This window comes from Dromiciops gliroides, chromosome 1, assembly GCF_019393635.1.
Source record: "Dromiciops gliroides isolate mDroGli1 chromosome 1, mDroGli1.pri, whole genome shotgun sequence".
Classification (NCBI taxonomy): Eukaryota; Metazoa; Chordata; class Mammalia; order Microbiotheria; family Microbiotheriidae; genus Dromiciops; species Dromiciops gliroides.
The window spans coordinates 638,262,338-638,281,619 of record NC_057861.1 but is presented as its reverse complement, the minus strand read 5'-3'; the positions used below and the strand labels follow the sequence as shown (position 1 = coordinate 638,281,619).

At 39.5% G+C, this 19,282-nt stretch overlaps 1 protein-coding gene across 3 annotated transcripts in view; it reads left to right on the top strand.

The window, feature by feature from the left end:
* LOC122736007 (histone-arginine methyltransferase CARM1-like) overlaps positions 1–18,966 on the top strand; it is a 271,431-nt gene extending 252,465 nt beyond the window's left edge. For 2 of the 3 annotated variants that reach the window (XM_043977993.1, XM_043977980.1), the window contains 5 exons: positions 750–835; positions 3,992–4,081; positions 6,635–6,772; positions 11,246–11,335; positions 18,208–18,966. In XM_043977993.1, the coding sequence (XP_043833928.1) occupies positions 750–835; positions 3,992–4,081; positions 6,635–6,772; positions 11,246–11,335; positions 18,208–18,217 (414 nt within the window). In that variant the 3' untranslated portion in view covers positions 18,218–18,966. Of the gene's footprint in view, positions 1–749; positions 836–3,991; positions 4,082–6,634; positions 6,773–11,245; positions 11,340–18,207 lie in introns of those variants that run through there. The other variant, XM_043977985.1, reaches the window with a different exon arrangement.
* The last annotated feature ends 316 nt before the right edge of the window (positions 18,967–19,282 follow it).

Here is a 19,282-nt window from a genome sequence, read left to right as displayed (position 1 = left end):
TATCCTCAGTAACTAGCATAGCACCTGTCACATAATAGGTATTCAATAAATACTGACTGAATTGAATTGACCAACACCTGGAAAAAAAAAAAAAAACGTGTCTTTCAGGGAACTATACAATTGTACAAAGGCCATCTATCACATTCCCATTCTCCTGCTTGATTCTGGCCCTAGTTCATTGTCTGCTTACATTGTCTCTCCAAGATATTTATACCAGTCAATGAGCTCTATGATCTATCAGAACTTAGCTGGCACAGTTCTTGGAAAGCAGACAAAAGACTTGCTGGAACTATATTAAAAGCTTTGCCAAAATGGTGAAACCTTCTAGAACTTGTTTTCCTCTGGAAAACCTTCAAAGATGGTCACCTCCATACCACCACGAGTCATTGAAGGAGGATTTTGTGGAGGTCCAGTACATTATTCCACCTGGCTATCCATACTGTTCACGAGTCATATCCCCTTACTGAACACATGTTCTAAGAAATTAGGTACTATATCTTATCTAGACTTTAGAGCACTCTTAGCACCCTACACAAAGTAGGCATTTAAGTAAATGCTTATTGAATGAATATAATACAGTTTCTCCCATACCAGGTTTTGTTTTTTAACTTAAGGACTTGAAATTGGATCTAGAGCCGGTGCTTCATAATTCCATTGTGATCAGAACTTATTGGATGAAAATAAGCATAATCTATCTTGTCTTCAGTTTATCTTGACAAAATGCAAATACCCCTGATTATTTTCCACAGGATACATTTGACATTAGGATTTTGATGGCTCAGACAATTAAATATACTGTCAATTTTATTGAAGCCAAAGAGGAAGATTTGCACAGGTCAGTATAAATCATTGTTGTTCCTGTTCTTTCATAATTTAATCCTACCCCAACCCCAACATTCCCCCAAAAAACTCAGCATTGAATTTTACTACATAGCCCATGAAAAAATTAGTCTGGGGTCATGTATGGGGTGTGGTCATGCATATGTAAAGTTGTCTTCTGGAGAAATTTTTAAAGGTTGAGCTTTGACTTGGTCCTATCTTGCTGGAAGGTAATGTGTTTCCCATGTGATCTGTTATAATTATTTTACATCTTTCTCCCCAGGTTAACCAATATTATTAAACATCTTTTTTAGAGAGGGAGCTAAGGGACAGAAAGATTGTGACCTACCCAGAGTTGCACAAGAAACAAGAGACTGGAACTCCACAGTGTAGCAAGCTAAGATATGAAATCATAGGCTATAAAAATGGAAAAGACCCTGGAGATCATCTCTTTCTCTTCTGTTTTGGGGGTGATGAGTAGCCTAAAGTGGGAAAAGGTCCCAATGGATTTCAATTGGCTTTGGAAACCTTTGCTTCCCACAGAGCACCTCATGAATACCAGGAAGCATTTCACAAAAATCAGATATCTATGAAAGTAATTAATAAACTGTCAAGTACTATGCAAATACTAGATATTGATTATTATATCAAGTAGAAAGAACAACTCACAGTGAATTATTTAAAGCTAAATCTTTGCTTTTATGGTGAAATTAAGCAAATGCATACAAATGCTTGATAAAAGATACACTTTCTTTGGGTAAAAAGAAAGCAGACAAACTATACATAGACCTCTAGAATAAATCTTTAGTACAAGAGTTCTTAACCAAGGATAGATTTCAGTGAGTTGGTGAACTTGGATACAAAAAAAAATCTTGATTTCAATATGTTTCTGTTGTATCCTTGTGTATTCTGTTTTATGCATTATCCTCAGAAAGGATCAGTAGGCTTCCCCAGATGACTAGTAGGGACGAGGACACAAAAAAGGTTCAGAACCCCTGCTCTAGCAATTCTTCAGCCTCTGGTCTATAGTCAGAACAAGACTTAGGACTTTTGACTCCCAAAGTAAATCTTGACTGTGAGTAGGGCTTCCTATTTGATAAAAATAATAATTAATACTTTATATTTTATGGCACTTGGCAGATTACTAATTTCATTCTTAGATTTTTGTACTTATTTTTATTTATTACTTATTTACTTATTTTTGTACTCAGGACATCCTTCAGAAATCGTCAAGGTAGGTTGGACCATATCCAGAATGTTGTATTCAATTCTGGACACCTCATTTTTGCATGGATATTGAAAAACTGGAGTATCTCTAAAAGAGGATGATCAGGATTATGAGAGTACTAAATGCTAAACAGTATTGGTTAAAGAACTGTGGCTGTTTAGCCTGGAAAAAGAAGAGAACACAGAGAGGGACAAGATTCATACCTTCAAGTACTTGAAGGGGTATCAATGAAAGACAGAAATTAAACCTGTTCTCCCTGGTTCCAGATGGCAGAACCAGACGTAGTCAGTGACAGTTGCAGAGAGGAAGATTTGGGGCAGTTAGGTTGCCCAGTGGTTAGAACACTGGATCTAGATTCAGGAATACCTGAGTTCAAATCCAGCCCCCAGACAATGGCTATGTGATCCTGGGCAAGTCATTTACCCTCTGCCTCAGTTTCATCATTTTTAAATGGGTATAATAATAACACCTAACTACCAGAGGTCTTCTAAAGATCAAATAAGGTATTTATAAAGTGCTTTGCAAACCTTAAAGCAGTATATAAACACAATTATTGTTATTGTTGCTGCTGTTGTTATTTTTAAGGAAAAACTTCCTACCAATTCAAACTGTTCAAAAAAATAGACATGGTTGCCTTGAGTCTTAATGGCTTTCCCTTCACTAGAAGCCTTCAGGTGGAGGATGGATGACTGACTGTCAAGGGAAGAGGATTCCTCTTGAAAATTGGGCTGGACTAGATAGCTCTGAGATTCTTTGATTCTATATTGTTTTCCTCATTTTACATATGGGGAAACTGAGTTCAAAGATGTTTTGACTTGTTCAAAAACAATTGGCTCTTAAATAATGGAGTCAGTACCAGAACCTCATGGCTTCTGATCCCAAGGCCTGTGTGCTTTCCATTGTCCAATTGCTGGCTGTCTCATAAATCAAGACCGTTCCTGCAAAACTCTTATGGAGATTCTCCTAGCAGTTAAATCACCTTCCTGAACAAGAGAAGATTAATGATGGCGTTCTGATGCTGATGTTCCTTTCATGGCCTTGGTTAGAGAACTAGGCAGGCTTCCCTCATCCATCTTGTTGCTCTGGAAATATAACACCGCTCTTATTTTGGCCCTCTAAGGAATGGCTATCATTCTTCTTGACCATAGTAAAGGTAGATTTTCTTGATAATGACTTGGCTCTCTCTACTCTCTACTATAAAGATGAATGGGAAACTGGGGAAATTTCAGGGTTACTGTTTTGCATCATACCAAAAACAAGGATGAGCTGGTTTGAATTAAGCAAAGAAAAGATGGAAATTGTTCCAATTTCCAAGACACTTTACTTGTGTTTGAATGAGTTGAACCATATGGAGTGGTAAGATGTCGCTGTGAATGAAGGCCACAGAACCATGGTCTATTGCTGAGTCACCATCTCCTTTGAAAACCACCATCCCTTCAGAGTCCTGACATCAAAGTCACCAAATGCTATGGTTATTCTAATATAATCTTCACTGTTCTGGATTGCATAATCCTGTAGTCCTTGGGGCACTTTTTATGTAGGAGTTAGTTATTCTGATAACTGTCATTATCAGTCAATTAATTAATCAAGGCATGCTGAGAGGGAAAGTGCAATGCTCATTGCTATAGCAAAAACAACCTAGGAATAAAAATCAATCAAATCTTAGCAAGCTAGTATTGGTAGAATGGGAAGAGCACTGGATTTGGAACCAGAGGGCCTAGGTTCCAGTCCAGGCTCTGCCCACTCTATGATCTAGGGCAAGTCAGTTCCCCTCTCTGGGGCTTCAAGATCCAGTGCAACCTCCTGACTTTCTACAGATGAAGAACCCAAGCCCTGGGCTTAGCTTTTGAACATCCCTTTAAGATGTAATTCCATGAAATATACAAGTCAAGTTTGTGTCTTATTTTTGTGTCCTCAGAAGACTTTCTCATTCTTTTTCTACAGAGTGGAAATTCCCTTCATGTTTCATATGATGCAATCTGGTCTCATCCATGGCCTGGCTTTTTGGTTCGATGTGGCATTTGTTGGATCACTGTATGTATAATAATAATAATAATAACAACAACAACAATACACATCTAGAGTGCTTTAAGGATTGCAACATGCTTTACTTAGAGCACTAACCCATCAAGGTAGATGATGCAAGTTTTATCTCCATTTTACAATTGATGAAACTGAAGCTCAGAAAGTCAAGCAGTTTGCCCAAGGTTACCGAGCTAGTAAGTGGTAGAGCCCAGACTTCTATCCAGCCAGACTCTCAGCTCCAAAACTAAAGCAGTGTTCTCTTAGATCACATGTTTATAACACTTTTAGGCTTGTAAAGAGTTTGACGTGTTATCTCATTTGATCCTATCAATTCTAACTTTAAAGAGTAAAAGTTACTAAACCAGTGACTGTGATATTTGTAATCTGGGAATGTTTCCCTTTGCAGATTTACCATGCTATAACCAAATCTCTTGTCCCTTTTTCTAACATAAGAGAGGTAGCATGACAATAAGTTGACCTTGAAGTCAAGAAGACCTCTGTTCAAACTCTGGCACTGTTTCATACTAGCTTTGTGACCCTGGGCAAGTCACTTCTCAATCATCCCAAACAACTCTTGAAAACTGCAAGTTGTAGAAAAGTTGGTGATCTGTATCAGTGTTTGGCATTTCCACACCTGGAATTCCACATACCAATGAAATCATAGATCTGAAATTCCTCCCCATCTTTCTCTCCCCAATATATATGACCACGGTGACCTGACCTTAATTCTGACAGGCTTTGGTGAAGACTCAGGTGCCTGTAAATAAAAAGTTGCTTATTCTAAAGTTCTTTCCACTTACTCTAATCCACAGATTCTAGTTTCCCAGCCTTTAATTGCAAATTAAATGTGTGCACCTATCTTACAGAGTTGTTTTGAGGATGAAAAAAAGGACATAGAACAGTGCCTGGCATAGAGTAGGCACTTAATAAATGCCTGTTTCTTTTCTCTAATCACTGCTTGTGACAGGATGTGATATTCCTGCAGGCTTTCTGGCTACTTGTGTGAGGAAGTAAGAAAGCTAGCCTCCTGGCTTGGATTGCCAAATCTTCACTTGCCCTCATGCTGAGTAGTCCCTCCCAGAAAGTAACCTCCCCTGCAGTTCTCTGACATCATTCCAGTAGGTACAGACATGTGCAGGGTCATGAAGGCAAATAAGGAAGGGGTGGCAGTGTGTGTCACTCTTCTTCCCTCACTCTCTCCCACCACCACCACCTTCCCCAGTCTGCACTTCTCCCTCTCCCCCAAGCTTCTTCCCATTCTTCTTGATGTATGTTGATTATGCCACCAGGCCAGAGCATGTATTCATACACATATGCAAGCATGCGCATACCCCAAGAGCAATCTGTTATGTTCATGCCTTAGCCCTAGACTCCTCCAGTCTTTAGCACAGTTATAGAATCAGAGAACTTTCAGAGCAGGAGAGAGCTCAGAGATCCTCTTCTCCAATCATTACCAGTATAGGAATCTCCTTTCTGCCATCCCCAATAGCTGTTAATCAGTCTCAAATTGAGGACCTTCAGGGATCAGGATTGGCTACTTGCCAGAAAATCAAAATTATTTTCCTCTAACTTTCTAGCCACAATGCTCCACTCCCCCATTCAAGGCAAGAACCCTTAGTTGCTGGTTAACTATATGCAGCTCCTTACTGTTTCTAATAGGGTTTAGCTTTCTAGTTTAGGACAGCTCTAATCATTCATCTGTCTGAAAACCTGGCCCTTTGTGTTGGATCTGTGCTACCCCCACTGGGGAGTGGGGGGAATCTGGGAGATGATGCAGTATAGTGGAAAGAGCACTGAATTAGGAAAAAGAAACCCTGGAGTCAAACCATATCATTGTATTATAGACTTAAGAACGGGAATGGTACTGAGCCCTTCCAGATCCTATCTAGCTATCTGAACAGTATTATGGGGGTCATTTTGCTCCTTGTATCATTCATAAGGCAAGGATCATAGAATAGTAGAGCTAGAGATGGAAGTATCCTCAAAGGCCAGCTAGTCTGGACCGCCCCTGTCCCCATTTTATGAAAGAGAAAACTGAGGCCCCAAGAGGTTAAGTGACTTTCCTGCCTCTACTACTCACCACCTGACTTTTAGCAAGATACTTAACCTTTAACCTAATCTTGTGGTCCTTCCTTTAAACTAAGAGTGGGCAAATTTTAGCCCCATATTTTAAAATGTAAAAACCATTCCTAGCTGGAAGGCTGTACCAAAACAAGCAAGTGAGCTGGATGTGGCCCTCAGGCCACAGTTTGTTGACCTCTGCTTTAAATCATAGTATCATAGCTCTTGAGCTCAAAGAAATTGTAGAAGCAAGCCCTCTAGTCCTACCTCCTCATTTTACAGATGAGGAAACTGGGACCCAGAGAAGTAAATTGACTTACCCAGGGTCACACAGGCAAGATTCTGTGATTTAAGAATGTGAGGTCATCATTTCTACATAAAATAAAGAGATTGACTCTAGGAGTCCAAACTAGAAGATTTTTGCCTTTTTCTCAGGAAATAAAGAGTTTTGACAAAAGACTAGAGTTCCAATGACCCTTTGTTTCCTTTTTGGCTTGACAGGGTCACAGTCTGGCTGTCCACAGCCCCAACAGAGCCCCTGACTCACTGGTATCAGGTGCGCTGCCTCCTTCAGACACCTCTTTTTGCCAAGGAAGGAGAAACTCTCTCAGGGAAAGTGCTCTTTGTAGCCAATAAGCGGTAAGTAGGCAAGCTCCAATAGGCAGCAGATTTCCACTTTGTTAACTAGGCTGGTAAGGGTTATGGGAGACATGAGAAGTTAAAGAGCTCCTGAGATGGCAGCCCTTGGAAGGGGGACCAGAACTTTGGCCAGGGTCAGCTGCTTTTCTGTCTCCACTAAGTCTGCAGGATGGAATTTCACTCTTGGCCCAGAGGACAGTAAAGGAGGCTCCAAACAACTACAAGGGCAGCCTTTTCTACTGGACTGAGAAGGAAAAAAGAAACCTATCCCTTCATCCTTCTTCTGCCAAATGATTTGATTTAACAAGCCTTAAAAAAGGTGGTGTAGAGAGACAAAGAACAGGGTAGCCAGGTAGCTGTGCCTAGCCACACACCACCAAATTTAGTACAACAAAATTGATTTTCATTGCAAGGAAAAGTCATTGCTGTGGCAGCACATAATTTGTTTGGCTGCTTCATTATGCTAATAGATTTAATGATGCTTCTGCATTAATTATCTTGATTTGTCCTTTTAAAAAAATTTTAGTAAACTTCTTTATTTCCACTTTGCCATCATCATCAGAGAGTCTGATTTGATTTTCTCCCTTAAAGCCTTTCCTAAGAGTGCAAGAGGTGCAGTGGGCCTGGCTTTGGGTCCTTAGTGTCCTTCCAAGTAGGCATAACCCATCCACACATGGAAAAACATTCCCTGGAGGATTTATAACTAGAGACCACCTTAATGATCAACTTGTCAAACCCTCTCAATTTATACATGAGAAAATGGAGGCCCAGAGGTGGAAAGTCACTTGTCCAAGGTCACACAGAGCTAGAATTTTAACCCAAGGCCTTTGACTCTTAATCTGGTACTTTTCCAATAATTCAACACTGCTTCTCCAACAGTCTCTGGGCTGCCGCTCTTTATGGGTATGGCTTATGAAAAATTGGTTCATTAAGCAGGCAATTATTTTTCCTGTCCTCAATCTTATGAACCAAAGGATAGAGACAGGGCTGTGCTGGTAAATGCTTAACAACTGGCAAGAGGATGGGGGATCGGGGCATATTCTTTTTTCTTTTTTTGGGGGGGGGGGAGAATATTCTTAGGACTCGCTTTTAACTTTAATCTGTATTGTTAACACTTTCTTAAGTCTATATAGCCAACAAAGCAATAAATAACTTCCTGATATATAAAATTTTACCAATTTTAGAAGTGTAAAGGCTCACAATGAAAATGTAATGATTAGCTCTGGTGCAAGCTGGTTTGAACTGGCTCCAGCATTCCTATGTGTAATGATTGGAATGACGCCACCTGCTGGAGACTTACTGTAGAAGAGTTCCGCCCATGAAGTGAAGGTCTTTGAGGTCAGGACCAGGAGTCTTTTCTTTGGCATCAGGAAGTGACGTTGGCTAATGGGAGGAAGAAGGAAGAGACTGACACTCGGTCTCAGTCTCTTTCCTAGGGATGCTGGTGGAAAAGGCAGCTAGAAATGCGCTCTCCCTTTAATAGATAGAGGAATCTAGGCCTTTCTTCTCTCTTTACCAAATTCTTATTCTCCTTAATAAATGCTTAAAAGTCTAACTCTTGCTAAAGCTTATAATTTATTGGCAACCACTCATTAGATATTTTAGATAGTTTAGCTAGAATTTTAGCCCTTAACATATGGAAAGAGGCCTGACACCCACTCACACCTGTACACTATGTCAATATAAGATTGAAAAACAAACAATTCAGTGAACAAGTGAGGTTTGGGTTTTGGGTTTGGTTTGTTTACAGTTCACCAAATAATTGGTTTGGCTGTTTTGTTCTGAAGTCTTAGAAAGAATTCAATACCTTTAGGTAGACAGGTGATAGGAGTGGAGTCAGGAATTTTTGTGTTTAAACACAGTCTCAGATATTTACTAGTTATACGACCCCAGGCTAATCATTTAACCTCTGCTTCCATTTTCTCAACAACAACAATAATAATGGCACTACCTCCCAGGGTATTGTGAGGATCAAATGAGATAGTATTTGTAAAGAATTTAGCACATTGTCTGAGACAAACTAAGTATTTAACAAATGCTTGTTTTCTTCTTTTTAAAACATTGTTCCTCTCTTGGGGGGGGGGGTGTTCTGGTTTTTTGTTTGTTTTTTAAGCTGGCAGCATCACTATACCTGGCAAGAAAACTAAATCATGATCTTGTAGTTTGGGGTGAAGCCTTCTCCTCTGCTGCCTCCTTCCAGCATGACAGTGTCCCTAGGGTCTTCCTTTCTGCAGCACATTACCCAGATAGGTCTCCTATGGACCTGGTGACAGACTGTATATTTGTCATCTGAAGTCCAGCCTAACTATTGAGTTAGAGACACCACTAATGGGTTCTTCCCTCCAGGATTTTTCTCTTTCTCTCCTGATCTGACTGGAAGAGGGCCTCTTAACCTGAGAGTGAGGGGGTGGGGGGCAGGTCTATGGTCCATGAAGAAGAAGCTTCAAAAGGAATTTGGATAGAGAAAAAAAATACATCTTTATTTTTACTAGCTCTAAATTAAATTTAGCATTTCCTCCCATTGTTTAAAAATATCATTTTGAGAATGGATTGGTAGGTTTCATCCACTTGCCCAAGGGGTCCATGACAGACAAAAAAAGATTAAGAACCCTGCTCTAGAATTACTGATAAAATTTGAAAGAAAACTTGTAAATAAGAAGAGCTGTCCAAGGTAGCAATGAGCTTCTGTGGAGAAAATTGGCTCCCCCTTGCTAGAGGTCTTGAAGAAGAGGCTAAAAAATCAGTTGTTGAGTATTCTGTGACAGGTTCTTACCCAGGTACAGTGTAGATTAGATGGTCTTCCAACATGAAGGTTCTGTGACTTTGTAATGAGACCCACAGTTCAAAATCTGATTTTTTCCCCCTTCAACCTTATTTAAAGACTTTTCTTACATTTGGTGATTGATATCTTAGAAAATGAAAATTGTTTCTGGTCTGAGTCATGTTTCTAAATTGAGAAGAAACTAATTTTAACTCATTTTAAGCCCCTCATTGTTTCTATCTTTTTCATTTGGACAAAAGGGCTGTCTGGAAGTGTTTTTTAGACAGACTTCTAGGAACAGTCTTAGTAACAATAATATTTCTGTAGTGCTCTAAAGTTTACAAAGGGTTTTCTTCACACCAACCTATTAGATAGGTAACACAAACACTAGTATTACCCTCATCATATAGAAGAGGCACCTGAGCCTGAGAGAAATGAAAAGATCTGTCCATGATCATGTAGTTGGCAAGCTTCCATTCTACTTCTAACTCCTATCATCCTAAATTGTAAAGACAGATTTCAGATTGATAATTTTCTAACTGTCCCAAAGCGGAATCAACTGGCTCAGGGGAAATTATTCCCAGTTATTGGAGCTTTTCAAGTATAGCTTGGCTGGCCATTTACTGGCAATGTTGTTGAGGAGATTCCTGTTCAAGTACAAGTTCACCTGGAAGGAACCTGTGTTCCCTTCCCAGTTTGAGATTTTGTGACTCTAGCAATAAGATGAAGTGGCATCATCAAAGAGTATGAGGATGTTAGAAGACCTAGGTTCAAGTCCTGACTCTACTTCTTACTGTTGTTTGACTTGGAACAAGTCATTTGTCTTTGCTATACCTTCCTTACCTTTAAGATGGGGAGAAGGGAGATTGACCCTTTGACCCAGTGATACCAGTATGGGACTATGAATAATGAAAAAGAATAATGAAAGAAAAAAATTGAATTGTATAAAATTACTTATAGTAAGTCTTGTGCGTCAAGAAACTAGAAACTAAGGGGGTACCCATCCCTTAGAGAATGGGTGTGCAAATGATGATATATGATCATAAGGCATACTGTTATGCTATAAGAAATGATAGAGGGAGTTTCGGAAAAACCTAGGAAGACTCGTATAAACTTACGCAGAGTGAAGTGAGGAGAACCAAGAGAAAAATAACAGTACTATAAAGACAAGCAACTTTGAAAGACTTAAGAATTCTAATCAATACAATGACTAACCATGATTCCAGAGCACCTATGATAAAACATGCTACCCACCTAAGGACGCAGAGGTGATGGACTTAGGACATAGAATGAGGCATTTATTTTTTGCACATAGCCAATGTGGAACTATTTTTTGCTTAATTATGCATATTTGTTACAAGGAGTTTTTCCCTTTTTTTAAGGAGGAAACAAGGGAGGAAGAAAAAATAGATATTTTTGTTAGTTGAAAAAGAATTTTTTTAAATGAGGGATATTGGTTTAGATCTTATATTTCTTTCAGCCCTGACATTCTGTGATTCTATGATTCATTTAGACAGATCCTGACATAATATTCCTGGATTTTTCAAGCAGTTACATGAAATAGTCACGGCACCCCCAATTAAGCAGGAAGGGGGCAGATGGAGATGTCAAATATTTTCATTTAGTACCTTGAAAATGCCGCTCTCTGGCAAAGAAGCTGTGAAAGCTGATTATAAGTTAATGTGTTTCTTTTCTCTTTTTTTGCATTACAGACAGAGTTATGACATTCAGATTGTGGCCATAGTGAACCAAACAGGCTTCAAATCTGGTAATGTTCTTGACTTAAAGAATCCATTTTTTAGGTAAGAAATCCTCCGCTATTTCAGATGTAAGTGAAACATATAGTTCTCATTTGATTAGCAGCATAAATAGAGGGCTGATACAACTCCATGCCACTAAAAGGGAGGGGGAGAAAAACAAAAATAGTAAGAAACTTTTTTAAGTGGACTTTACAGATAAGTACAGGATTTAGAGTGGGAGGTCCTGAGTTCAAATCTAGATTGTGCTGTTTATTAATAGTGTGACCTTGGCCAAGATAATTCCTTTCAGCCTCAGTTTTCTCATCTATAAAATGTAATGGGGCTAGACAAGATGATTTCTAAGGCCCTTGACAGCTCTAACAATCTATGAATTTATATGGCCGAAACAGTAGATCAGAAAATAGATAAATTAGGAGTCAAAGCCTAGTTATTTGCATAAACTTGGCAACTCACCTGCCCTTTCTGGGTCTGTTTTTTCAAATGTGAAGTAAGGAAGTTGGAAATGTAAAATAAAGAAGTAACGTCATCAGTAGGGTCTCTTCTAGCCCCAGCATTCTGTGAGATATAAAGCTTCAGGGGAAAGAGCACTGGTATTGGGCTCACCTGATCTATGCTTGAATCGCAGCTCTGCCATTTAGTAAAATCAAAATGGTAAAGTCAAAAGGGGTGTTAGAGGTCATCCAAGCTGACTCTTTCATTTTAGAGATGAGAAATTAAGAGGTAAAGTAACTTTCCCCAAGTCACACATATAGTGAGTGGCCAAGACAAGATTCAAAACCACTATCCCTACTATATCCCACTGCCCCTCCTAACTCTGTGATTAGGAACAAGTCACTTAATCTCTCAGCCTCAGTTTTCTCTTTTGCAAAAGTAGGAATAAAAATAGTTGCTCTATTTACCTGAGCGGATTGTTATGAGTCTCAAATGAGATATTATATGTAAAACATAGTAAATCATATTGATATAAACTAGTGTTAATATTATTTGCCTTGTGATTCTTTTAAAATAGCATGTTATGTTGCATTTAAAATTTGACTCGGGGCAGCTAGGTGGTGCAGTGGATAGAACACCAGCCCTGGATTCAGAAGGACCTGAGTTCAAATCCAGCCTCAGACACTTAACACTTACTAGCTGTGTGACTTTGGGCAAGTCACTTAACCCCAATTGCCTCACTAAAAAAATTAATAAATAAAAAATATTTGACTCCATTTTAATGCAAGTTTTCAGGAACATATCTACTATGTAAAGTGAGTTGTACCAATTTGTTTCAATGACATGGATATAACATTAATTTCTTCAAAATTTCCAGTCACTTCCATACTTTCCACAACTCTTCAAAACAAACTAATTTAAAAACCAACAATGTAAATATGCCACTAATTAAAACAAATGATTACCACCAACTTGGACTTCTTTATTAAAAATTTGAATTTTCATGGAAAAATTTCAATATTAGCTAGTTGTGAGAGAAAACAGTCAAAAAAACCCAAACGTCAGATTAAGGAATTGTAAAAGAGGGAAAAAGAAAAAAAATTGAATTTTTATTTATAATTTGTCTGGAAGATTTATATTTCAACTGTCTTGGGCATTTATGATATTAAAACATATAAGGATTGGAGGAAACTCATGAAACTGTTAAAATCTATTTTCAGAAATGAGGAATTAAAAGTACATTTTTTCCATAGAATTTAAACTCTTAAAAGTGCTTCCCACCTTAGCAACCTTGTGAGGTAGGTAATGCAATTATTATGACCTCCATGTTTATTAGGAAAGAAAACAGACGGGGCAGCTAGGTGGTGCAGTGGATAAAGCACTTGCCCTGGATTCAGGAGGACCTGAGTTCAAATCCGACTTCAGACACTTGACACTTACTACCTGTGTGACCCTGGGCAAGTCACTTAACCCTCATTGCCCTGCAAAAAAAAAAGGAAAAGAAAAGAAAACTGAGGTTCAGAAGCATGCAAGAATCATACAACTTATAAGTGTCGGAACTAAGATTTGAACTTAAGTTTCTCCTGATTTGAGTTGAGGACTCATTTCACCTCTCCAGGGTACCTCTCCACGATGTGCCCACAAGTATGCTAAGCCTTGATACACAAGGTGAAAAAAAGACCCAGGAACAAGCTGTGTGAGCAAATGATTTGGTAGAAAAATATGTGAGGCCTTGCAATGCATTGGTAGTCTTGAGTTTAAATTTAGTCTTTCATTTTTCTCTTAATCTGTTTCATAGGGTTACCAATGCCCAGTGGCCAGCCTTCAGATGATGTCCTCTCTGCCTGCTTAGCTAGTCTGGATAATAAATACACACAGTCTGACAGGCATCCTTTGAAGCTCTTTTGGATTAATAGGACCTACTAGAGGTTTTATAACACTGACATAGCTTTCAAAAATTCAGGGACACCCCCATACCACCCTGAGGCATTAGAGGACTAGAAGAACGTTTTTGTCTTTCATTCTCAGAGAAAAGAAAAGTAATTGGATGCAAGAGGGAAGGAACGGTGAGGGGTGTGTGTGTGTGTGTGTGTGTGTGTGTGTGTGTGTGTGTGTGTGTACAAGTGCTTGTAGGTATGTGCCCATGAGGACATTATAATCTGACCTGACCCAGACCATGCTTCACATCCAATGTAATATTACATGAGGATCAACCCAGTGTCAGCCTCTTGTCAGCTCCCTTTCCACTGCACATGTTCCCCTTCCCACCTTTCTACCACTTTATATTGCTCTGGGAATAATAACCAAATCAGTGCTACTGGAAAAGACATGATAATATTCTGTCCCATGGCCCGCTCAAAATTCCTGTGACTGCATCAGCTCAGGGTTCTTAACATAGGGTCTGTGAACATGTTCTCTTACTGTTTTGATAACTACATTTCAATACAATTGATTTCCTTTGTAATCCTACATATTTTCTTTTACACATTTAAAAATTATTCAGAGATGGTGTTCAAAGGTTTCACCAGACTGAAAGAGGGGGCCATGACACATAAAAGATTAAGAATCTTTGACCTTGAAGAAAACTCCCTTCTCTAGCCACCCCTTCTGTATATAGGTTGCATTTCCCTAGTTAAAATGTAAGCTTCTTGAGGGTAGACACTATGTCATTTTTAATTGTATCTCCAGTGCCAGCCACACTGCATATAGCAGGTGTTTAATAAATGATTATTATTCAAGAGCTGGCCAGCAAAATGTCTACCATCAGAAAACCACTCAGGATATTGTGACAAGGAGTCTCAATCATTGTAGCAAAGTTAACTTCATCATGCATAAAGTCATGGCTAAGAGTGTCAGTGTCCAAATAACCAGGATTTTGAGGCAGCAATCAAAGAGGTCTTATTCCATTGTTTCCTTACACCTTGATACTCTGTGGTAGCAGGCCTGCTTGCAGACAAACTATGAAATGTGCTGAGCTTTTAAATTCCAGTATTTAACAGTAAACTGATGGGGATGCTTAGCTATCAGCTTGATTCAAGTCAGAACTTAGCACAATATCTGGCACATATTAGGCACTTCATAAGTGCTTGCTGACTTGACCTGACTTGAATCAAGCTGATAGCTAAGCATGAAATCCAGGGAAAATTCATAGAGTTGGGAAATGTAATGTCCTAAGCAAGGAATAACAACAAAAAGACAAATGTGGAGTATGTGGAAGGGAATAAGGTATGATGCCAGGAAAGATAGGGAGGGGCCAGGTTATGAAAGGCTTTAAGAGCCAAACCATGGGGCACCTAGATGGCACAGTGGATAGAGTACCGGCCCTGGATTCAGGAGGACCTGAGTTCAAATCTGGCCTCAGACACTTAACATTTACTAGCTGTGTGACCCTGGGCAAGTCATTTAACCCCAATTGCCTCACACATAAAAAAAAGAAAAAAAAAGCCAAACAAAACAGGGGATGATATTTGACCCTAGAGGTAATAGGGATCCATTAGAGTTTATTGAATGGGAGGTGGGGATGGAGACTGATATGGAAAGACCTGTTGCCTTAAGAAGATCACTTTGGCTAAATGAAGGAGGGACAGGAGTTGGGAGAGACTTGAGGAAAGGCCCAACAGAAGGCTTTTGTAAAAATCCAAGTGTGAGGTGATGAGGGCCTGTACCAAGACAATGGCAGTGACAGAAGAAAGGGATTATATACTTAAAATGTTGTGAAGGGGGAATCAATCAAGACCTAGAGATTAGATATGGTTGGTGAGAGAGTGAGGAGTTGGGTGTGACAGTGAAGTTACAAGTCTAGGTGATTTTGGAATATGGTGGTGTCCCTAACAGTAATGAGGTTAGGAAAAGGGGAGGGTTTAGGTTTTGGATATGTTAAGAATTTAAGATGTCTTTAGGACCTCACTTCAGAATGTCCAATAGGAAGTTGAAGATGAGAGACTGAAGGTCAGAAGAGAGGTGGTTGTTGTTGTTGAATCATTTCAGTCATGTCCAACTCTTTGTGACCCCATTTGGGGTTTTCTTGGCAGATATACTGGAGCAGTTAGCCATTTCCTTCTCCAGCTCATTTTACAGATGAGGAACCTGAGGCAAACAGGGTTAAGTGACTTGTCCAGGGTCACATAACTGGTAAATGTATGAGGCCATATTTGAACTCGGGAACGTGAATCGTCCTGATTCCAAGCCCAGTGTTCTGTCTGCTGTGCCACCTAGCTTCCCAGTAGAAGAGAGATTAAGACTGGATAAGGAGATCTGAGAATGAACATCATAAAGATGCTATTGATTTCATGATGAGATCACAATGCAAGATAGCACAGAAGGCTCAGGCAGAACCCTGGGGGTCACTCATGGTTAGTAGGCACAACAGGGATAAAGATTCAGCAATGGAGACTGAGAAGGAGCAGTCAGATAGGTAGAAGGAGAGCCGAGAGAGAGAGAGAGAGAGAGAGAGAGAGAGAGAGAGAGAGAGAGAGAGAGAGAGAGAGAGAGAACAAGATTCCTGTCTTGAAGTTATAGACATTTGATTTGGGCTATCCCTATTCCCTTAACTGCCTTGGGAAGAGAACAGAATATAGTAAAAAAAGCATTGGATTAGACTGGGAGTCAAAGGATCAATTCCTGGGTCCCACATTTACTAATTGTGTGACCTGAGGCAAGCCAGCAGACTGCTGGGAAAGTCAGTTCCTTGATCTATAAAATAGGGAAGAAGGAAAGGGGAAGCTGTGGACCAGATGATCTCTAACTTAGAGATGTAGACTAGATGTCCCTTCTAACTTTAAGTCCAGTGACTATTCTTGGTCACTCAACACTTGTCCTACCACTGCGGCAGACCCTTAGAGGGCTCTTGCTCCAAGGACATATAGATGTACAGTTAAGTCAAAGCAACTAGCATTTATTAATCACTTACTGTTTGCCTTGCACTGTGCTGAGAGTTCAGGATACAAATTGAAGCAAAGAGAAAGACAATTCCTACCCTAAGGAGAATAGATTACACTTAAAAGAAAACTGAAAAGCTGAAGCAGGAGGAGGGAGGGACAGCTTCCAGGGTTTGCCTGCTTAGACTACAAGAGGAAGTCTGCAGACAGAGTGAGGAGCAGAATGCAGAGAGGAATTATGAAGTGAACTAAATAAAGGATGCGTTGTTTTGCTTAAGAGACCCTAGGGGTTCTAGAAGACAACAATTACTTAAGACTTGGCCTATTAAAAAAAAAAAAAACTTCCCTCTATTTAGGCATTTCCAATGGCCCTCCAGGCCTCCAGAAGCTGTCAGTTCATATTAACTTCCTTCCGTAGAAGACTAGATGATAGCAGGCAGGTAGGCCCTTTGTTAGAGACACCTGGGCACAGTGAAACCTTTCCGAGTTTCTTAAATTAATCCCCAATTGTAGGAACTCAGTCATATCACATACATTGCTAAAAAAAACCAAACAAACAAACAAAAAAAGCTAAATTAAACTAAATTCCATGTGGAAATAAAACTGTATTTCAAAATTCAGCCTTCATACCATTTACAGGCAGCTAGGTATTGTCATGCTAGGCTTAGAGTCAGAAAGAGCCAAGTTCAAATCCAGCCTTAGACATTTACTATCAAGTCACTTAACTTCTGCCTGTCCCAGTTTTCCTCATTTGTAAAATGAAGATGCACCTACCCCACAAGGTTGTTGGCAACTAGGTAGCAAATGAATAGAATACCAGGCCTGGAATCAGGAAGACCTGAATTCAAATGTGACCTCAGACACTTTACTGGCTGTGTGATCCTGGGCAAGTCACTTAAACTGGCTTGTCTCAGTTTCTTCATATGTAAAATGAGCTGGAGAAGGAAATGTCAAACCACTCCAGTATCTTTGCCAAGAAAACCCCAAATGGGGTCACAAGGACACCACTGAAGTCAGACACCACTGTAACAACTGAACAACACTGGGATTTATAGAGTAAGGCAGGAAGGTAGTGACATGGTCAAACCTATGCTTTAGTAGAAATCACTTTGGTGGTTGAGTGGGGGGAAGAATTGGAGGAAGAAGAGACTTAAAATAAAGAGACCAATAAGAAGGCTATGACAGTACTCCAGGCATAAGGTGATACAGGCCTATACCATGGTGGCAGTCATATGACTGGAGAGAAGGGGACATATGCAAGAAGTGTTGTGAAGGTAGAAATGACAATTGATTGGATATAGGACAAGACCTACAGAGGTCTGGAGATGGTAAGTGACTTGCCCAAGGTCATCCAGATTTAGTAAGTACCAGGACTTGTGTTTAAACCCAGCATTTGAATTCAGTGCTATTCCAGCAAAGGCATAGATGCAGCCTTCCCTCTTTATTATCATGAGATCTGACAGGGCTTCCACTTGGCAATACTTTAACCATAATTTGGGTCTTCTACATTCATTTCCTGGCAGACTTTACTTCTTATGAAATTATTCTACCCCAGGCAAACCCTGATTAACATCAGCCCCATATTCTCCTCTCTCTCCATTTTAGGTATGCATAGAAGACAGTGTAGAATGAGCCAAAAGGCAGAACTAAGACTTCGGGGAGCCAAGCTGACTGTGAGACTGATTTTCCTTCCTCCGTGGACTCCCGTGACATCACTTCACATTGCTGTGTTAACCGTATTTGCTCCAGCCCTGGATTTTATGTCAGTTACATAATGAAGAAATATCCTTGTTTTTAGGCCCATTTTCTAAAATCTCAGACTCAGGTCTGAGGACTGCTTTGGGCCCACACCTAATACAGTGCACTTTGAGGGATGGCTCTTAAGAGCTTTGTTCAAACGATTCTAGACTCACGCCTCTACCCCTTCCCCTTATTTTTTTTCTTTTCGTTTTTTTTTGTAAAAGTGACAATTATTTCTATGCTTTTTTGTGAAGCATAGTCTTCTCTTTAAATAAAAAAAAAACAGAACAAAAGCCCTACCTCATGTTTTTACACATACACATGCACACAAACATACATGAAATAGCAAAAAATTTAAGAAGCAACATATAAGTTACTTATTTAAAACCATGCTCTGCATCCCTTTTCCTCCTATTTTCAATATGTCAGGAGCTAGTCCTATTGCTCAGCAATGTGTTAAAAATGTGTTAGAATATTTTTTGCCAGATTCATTTAATTGAATACCCTGATGTCAAAAAATATTCCTCATCATTTGCCAATATGCTGACTATGTGGTTAAGAAAATAAATATATAACCTTTGTAAGCTCTCTTAAGTTTACAATAAAAATTTACAACGTATGCTACTAATGAGGCCTTTCTATTTATTTTAAGACACTTGTTGTATGTCGGATGTCAAGCTAGGATGAAGGATATGGTTTCTTGAGAGTAGAATTCTCCCTTGAGCCAAATAATCATTATAAAAACGGATGCCATGTCAAGTGCAATACCTTCTAATGAAGCCCAGATTGCAATCTTCTCCTGCTGAGTCCCAAATGGAAGGAAGCACTTAAGTTAGGCAAGACAGTATAGGGGAAAAAAACGTTGGACCAGAAGACTGAGTCCACAATCTACCAGTAACTAACTTTGTGACCTGGAACGAGTCACTTCCTTTCTGTGAAT